This window comes from Palaemon carinicauda, chromosome 31 (genome assembly GCF_036898095.1).
Source record: "Palaemon carinicauda isolate YSFRI2023 chromosome 31, ASM3689809v2, whole genome shotgun sequence".
NCBI lineage: Eukaryota > Metazoa > Arthropoda > Malacostraca > Decapoda > Palaemonidae > Palaemon > Palaemon carinicauda.
The window spans coordinates 26,553,868-26,561,367 of NC_090755.1; the positions used below are offsets into that span (position 1 = coordinate 26,553,868).

The 7,500-nt window shown below is 32.8% G+C and overlaps 1 protein-coding gene across 1 annotated transcript in view; it reads right to left on the reverse strand.

Annotated features, from left to right (window-relative positions):
- The window catches only part of LOC137624366 (gamma-interferon-inducible lysosomal thiol reductase-like), an 11,119-nt gene that overhangs the window by 1,113 nt on the left and 2,506 nt on the right, over nt 1–7,500 (reverse strand). The window contains exons 3-5 of the mRNA XM_068355071.1: nt 4,515–4,655; nt 3,619–3,801; nt 882–1,028 (exon numbers count right to left, since the gene is read on the reverse strand). Coding sequence (XP_068211172.1) covers nt 882–1,028; nt 3,619–3,801; nt 4,515–4,655 — 471 coding nt within the window. The remainder of the gene's footprint in view (nt 1–881; nt 1,029–3,618; nt 3,802–4,514; nt 4,656–7,500) is intronic.

Sequence of the window (7,500 nt, forward strand, 5' to 3'; positions counted from 1 at the left end):
TGAATATTGATCTATTGTCTAGTCTTAATCTGCTGACACCCATCTTAGTGTGTTGGACTTAGTCTATTAAATTCATTATTCCTCATCTGGCACCATTAATCAGTGTATATTGCAGAAGATTTTCCAAAATTCTGACTACCATTTGCATTCAGATTTTTACAGACTGTACCATCTTGTACATAGTATTAGGCATGCGGTCAATTCTCACACTTGCCTTCTCCACCATAATATTCTATACCACACGGTATTCTAGAAGGTTTTCCAAATGGTACAACGAGATGGTGGAATAACTCTCTTAACCTGGCAGTTGAATTAGTAGAACTTAGAAATTCAAATCCCATTCCGTTGAACATGTTGACATAAGTCTCGTATCATTGTTTATATAACTATTATTACTTATCTATCAAGTTTAATTTATAGTGTATTCGTTACTTCTCTATTTCCTTCCTACAATGGGGTACTTCCTTTGTTAAAGTCATTGGGGTAGTAGAATTCTGCTATTTAAAATGGAATTACATCTTTGCTTTTAGTGATGATAATGGGAAAAGAAAAGGAAAACTTAAAGTTACTCTCGCAAGTGATTAAAGCAGCAATATTGTATTATGTGGAACTTTAATGCATAATGCACATTGATAGAAAATTAAGTTTTCTAATCTAACCATAGAACAACTTCAACTAACTTAAATTGTACATTTACTCTAACATCTAACTTAGTCAAAGATTTATGCTGTCACATTGTAACATCTTATGTAGATGAAAGAAAGAAAAATATCAAGAATTGATAGATTAAAGATTCCTTTAATTTTAATTCTTATCTATTCTATCTTAAGTAGTCTTTCCACACTATATGTCTTTATCTGATAATAAGAAACTTCACTTACGCCATTGATGGTGATATGAGGAACTCCAATGGGCATTGGGTCCAACGAGTTAAATTCCACTCCGGCTTCATGGTGGAGTATTTGACCCTCGACGGATGAAGCGCAGGTTTTGATGGTCTCCCAGTCCAGGCCAAGTTCACCGGCACACTTGAAGGAACAGAGTCGGACATTGTTAGTCTCAAAGACCCAAAAACAAATTTAGAAACTTGAGATATAGTTCTTTAACTGCATATCTCTGAAGAGAATACTTTCCTTTGCGTGTGTACGTTAGTTTGTGGCTTTCATTCATGGAAATTCCTACCACTGATGATAATAGTCTTGGCTCTCTGAAATATTCTAATCCCTCAGGTCAAGGTTAAGGTCAAGGTCAAGGTCAAGGTCAAGGTCAGGGTCAGGGATCTATGTGGTAGAACTTCGAAACACTTTTGGGAACTTTTGGTATAATATTCAGGCGACCAATAATGGACCGCGACAGAATTCTGGTTAGTAAAATATAAACAACCACAAGGGAAACCATCATCAGCTCTATAGAGACTGAACAATTTTTAAAAATGTAACATAGATATTATATGTAATATACAGATACACGCATATATATATATATATATATATATATATATATATATATATATATATATATATATATGTGTGTGTGTGTGTGTGTGTGTGTGTGTGTGTGTAATTTTTATTAAAGCCTAAAGCTCCTGAAGGAAGAAAATAAATTTTCTAGTGTTTCAGCTGTTTTGGGGACTTTCATCAGGGAATCTATACAACATCAGTGCAAAAATTACAAACGAAAATTTAAAAAAAATCTGAAAATAACAAAAGACAACATGTGCGAAATATGAAGATATTTTGCACAGAATTTTTTTTTTTTTTGTAATTATACTACTAAAGACATCTGGATCTTCCATTAAGCTTCAAAATTTACGTTGGAATTCCAATGACTTGAGTTGGAGAAAAATCTCAAATTTCGAAGCATAATTTGGAAATCGGATAACTTCAGTAGTATTTTCACAAGATCGTTTAAATTATCTTAAAATTTTCATATACGTTGTATTTTTAAGTTTTCAAAATTTATTCCATTTTTGGTTTTTAGGAATGCACTGCAATATCATAAGGTTGGTAATTTCTTTACAGAGATGTTCAGACAATAGCAATTAGTTATTGGCTGAAAGAGCTGTCAGATAGAGTTGAATAAATGGAGTAGCACAGTAACAAATCCTGTCTTTTCCCTCAAAACTCTATCCATGAAGACAATGAAAAATACAGAAAACTAGAAAAGCCTTGTCTTAGAATAGTTGATACCATTAGTACTTTAGCATTTAACCCTTTTACCCCCAATGCTATTTGGAACTTTCCAACCTTTAACCCCCAGGCATTTTTTTTTCAACCACATTTTGCAATATATATTTTTTTTAAAATTGCTCTAAGAGCCTTAATTATTGTCATAGGGAGGTCAGGTTGGTCTTATTATTTTGGAAAATGCCTGAAGTTTCTCATAAAGTTATCAAAAATATGCAAAAAATTGTAAAGAACAGTTTTTTGCGAGGACGTACCGGTACGTCCTTGGGGGTGAAGGGATGAGTTTTGTGAAACGTACCAGTACGTCCATTTTAATGGAAATAGCTTAGGAGAGAGACTAAGCCATTAATAGGTTTCAAGATTCCCGACGTAAGTCGATTTTTTTTTTATGTAGGTCGGAGTTTTGCCCTATTAATTGACTTCTACGTTTCCTATGCATGTACTGATAACTACATTAATGAGCTTCTATCTACAGTGCACTTCTTCATAGTTATTGTATGACGTAGAGATGAACATGAGGTCAGGTTAAAAGGAACATTGAGGATTTCGTTTTTGTAAAATTGGAGGTGACGTATGTCGAACCAAAGTATATGTATATAGATGGGATACACTGTATATATGTGTATATATATACAGTATATATATATATATATATATGTATATATATATATATATATATATATATATATATATATATATGCATGTGTGTGTACATACATACTAACATACAAACATATAAACAAAATATATATGTGTCCTAAGCCTTGTAGGAAAAATAAGTAAATAAATGTTTTATACAGAAACCAGTGACCTTTTTAAGAGTATTATGACTGTGATAAATTGTTGTGCGCAATCACTGAACTCTGTTATAGGTGATGTGTCTTAGCTCTGATAGGTTACGTGTCTCAAGCTGTTTTGCGAGGTTATATTTCCATCACAGAGGAGATTCTCAAAAATCTGACAGTTTCAGCATATTGACAGAGCAACATTGTAATGACTTGCTCAGAAGGAGTGGCAGTACCGCTCAATAGCTCACAAGATCAATAAGGTACTCGTCTAAAGAGCACCTGGGTGTGTAAAGTGTATTCATGAACCTTTGGTAATAAACTGAAAAAAAAAAAAGCCATGTTCCGATGTCTCATTATCCGTCGACATGGGACGTGTGTGTGAATATATGCACATGCAGTTTAGGTGTGTGACTTTCCTAGTGGGCGTGTATCCGACCAAAATTGACCCCAACTCTCTTGTGGAAATGAAGATGTGAAATTCTTTTATATATAACCAAACAAATTTGTCTAATTCTTGATTACCTTTGTATGTTTCATTCGCGATAAATAGGTAAAGGGAAAAACCACATGTGTCTATTTTCGTACAACATGCTACATGAAAAACACGTGTTCACGGTAGGTATGGTATAATCCTGAAATCTCACCTTCTCTCCATCATCCCATGGTCTTTTAACCCTGTAACTCTGTGACATGAAGCAGGTGAAGAATGCTACTTGGAGGTCCGGGTCGGTGACGTATTTGTCAGCGCAGCCCAAGATTTGGTTTCCATCACATTCTTCGGGACCATGTTGGCAGTCGAAGATGTAGCCTTCGCCATCAGGCCAGTCCTAGGAGATGATAAAAAGAGTTGATGAATCTCTCTTATACAGAAAGATAGATCACATAAAGTCTATAGGTTTACACATACAAGCACATACCATATATACATGCATATTTATCTAAATATACATATATAATTTTCGTTAAATGTCAAAACATAAGTGGAATCAGTTATTTTAAGGCAATACTATTCTAGTTTTCTGTACCTTCTCTTGACTTCAGGAATATAATTTTGATGGATAAGACGAGATTTTTTTACTGCATTGCTCTAATAATAACACTTTTGCCTTGTGTAGTTTCAGCCAACAAGTAATAGCTTTTATCAGACATCTCTACAAAGATATCATTATCCTTTTATAATTCATTGCTATTATGTAAGGATAATATCTTTGCAGAGATGGCCTGATGAAAGCCACTAGTTATTAGCTGAAACAGCTCAAGGGAAAATTTGAATAGATGGAGCACTGTAACAAATTCCGTCTTTTTCTCCAAAACTCTATCCCCGAAGACAAGAAAAAATACAAAAAAAAAGAAGTGTTGTTCTAAAGTAATTGATGTCACAAGTGCTTTAGCTTATGATGAAAATTGCTTATGAGAACAACTATGCCCTCGAGTACACACACACACATATATATATATATATATATATATATATATATATATATATATATATATATATATATATATATATATGTGTGTGTGTGAAGACCGAGCATCTTACCCGAGCCCATCCATAAGCATTCAAATGTACGTCCATGATATCCTTCAACTGATCATACGTAGGACCGAGTTGGGTTTCAACGAAGTTCCTGCAGGCGGGGCAGAAGGCTTCGTCGTAGACACCAACTTTCACAGGATCTGCCTGAAGAAGTAGAAAAGATTTATATGTTTCTTCACTTTAAGATGATTACTTTGAGATTCCACCCACGAGAAGTTCAAAGGAACTGCTGTTTTATCAAGATATTTCAAAGTAAACTGAATTTGTTTGGCTAATATCTGAAAGAATCTCTCTTGCGTGGAACAATCAATGTAAAGTTAAGGAAATATAACGTAAAATTTTTATTATTATCTCTTTATTTAGATGAAATCATTCATATTAATTTGCTGTTCATATTTTTCTTATTTACATGTATGTGTATACAGTACACAAAATGCATACTGAGAGTAATAGTAATTTGTTATATATTCTTCCTATATACGTCAAAACTGTAATGACTTAGAGAACTTTAACACAGGAAAATCGATTAAAACTCCAAATATTATCTCAAGTAACCACTCAGTTACACGCACACATTATCACAAAGATTCAGAGTCATGAACACACTAAATTTATTATTATTATTATTATCATTATTTTTGCTATTGTTATTGTTATTGTCATTGTTATTGTTATTGTTATTGTTATTATTATTATTATTATTATTATTATTATCATTATTATTATTATCATTATTTTTTGTTATTATTATTATTATTGTTATTGTTATTGTTATTGTAATTGTTATTATTATTATTATTATTATTATTATTATTATTATTATCATTATTATCATTATTATCATCTTTATTATTATTATTATTATTATTATTATTATTATTATTAGCTAAGTTACAACCTCAGTTGTAAAGCACGCTTCTATGAACCCAAAGGCTCCAACAAGAAAAAATAGCCCAGTGAGGAAAGGAAACAAGGAAGTAATTAACTACAAGAAAAATAATAAACAATTAAAATAGATTTTTTTAAGAACAGTAATAACATTAGAATTATAAAAAATTCAAAAACAAGAGGAAGCGAAATAAGATAGAATCACTACGTAAAAAAACATGAATCGATGCACGCACACGTTATTACACAATTCCTAACTCATGTATTCACACAATAAAACAGATAAGTACCAAAAACTAATGTATACACGTTTGTAACCACAATGGGGTGCCAAATCATACATTCAAACACTAAAAACCAAACCACTTTAAACGAGGAGCAAATAAAAATTTATAACTATAATATCTACAGAAAGAATGCACAAAACGAAAGAAACACAGGTGTAACCATTGCAATTAAAACCTCCATCAAACACAAGCTAATAGACACTTCACTTATAATTCAGACATGCTAACAGTACAGATACAAACCACGAAAGGCTCAATAAATATTAGTATCAACCACCCAGAAGACCATTCCTCCCAAACACAGACAGTTCTCCACTTATGCACAGCAACATTTTTACATACATATAGGATATCTAAATGCAAGACACCCTTTTATAAGTCATCCAGACACAAATACAATGGGAAATGCACTAAATCAACACATAAACAATAATCTTCTAATTCATAAGGGCCCAATGTTCAACACAATGGCAAACAAACTAGATAAACAATACGGCAGCAGACCTGACATAATACTACAAAACAATAGAGCACACCTAAACTACAACACACCACCAGGACCAATTACAACATCTGATCATATTCCACTTATAATCAAACTCTCAACCAAACCAATAGTCAAAGAAATAAAAGACAGGCGCAACATCAAGAAGACTAATTTGGAAATCTTTAAAGATACAATAACAAGGAAAATGACCACACAGGAGCAAGAAATAGACCTAAACAACATTGAAACAACAGAAAACACCATAAACACGGCAACAAACAAACTGATGTCTGACATCTCAGAAACAATGAAAACTACTCATTCAGCAATTAAATTACCTGCAAACAAACACTCATAGATAGATAAGGGTAACATACAACTTAATAAGACATATCTAAAATGAAATAATTGAAGAATCCAATAGATTAAACAGAGAAAAATGGAACAACTCGATAATAAAACTGGGACAAATATACAAAGACCCAGAGAAATTCTTGGAAAAACTACAAAGATTACTGGGAAAATCAAAAATAGAAATACCATACTTAATCAACAGTAATGGTGATAGAATGGAAGATATGGAAGACCGCATTAGATAGAGACACAGAAACAGAAGTCCTCAACTTCCTACAAGAAAATATGGAAAGAATAAACCTCTATCAAATTCCAGATCTGCAAAGACTGGATGAAAACAATTACCTGACATTAAAAACATGAGATACTGAAAGCAGTAAAATAATTTAAACACAAAGCACCAGGTAAAAGCGGTATGAATCAGCTAATCCTAACAAAATATTATAATCTTGCACTCTCAATGGGATACTACGCAAAACCAAACAAAAAAGGAGTTCTCCTACTTCCTCCCAAACCAGGAAAAGATCCAAAACAGCCAGCAAACAGATGACCAATTACACTACTGAAGTGCCGGGAAGTGTTTGAAAAATTCATAAACACAAGACTAAGGAGATTCCTAGAAAGTAACAATAAATTATACAAACATCAATATGGTTTCAGGACAGGGAGAAGTACTCCAACTGCCCTTATGACAATTTATGAAACTATAGCCATTAACCAATTAAATAAAAAACGCCAAAGCAATATAATCTGCAGGGATATCTCCTAGGCATTTGATAAAGTATGGCATGACGGCCTATAATATAAAATACTCCAACTTAAACTACCAATAATAATGGAAAAACTCCTCTCAAGCTACATAAAAGACAGAACTGTCTGAATCCGTAGCAGAGATGGGAAACTGGGTGACACAATAGATATAAAAAGTGGGGTATATACCCCAGGGGGGGCATACTATCCTCAACTCTTTTTA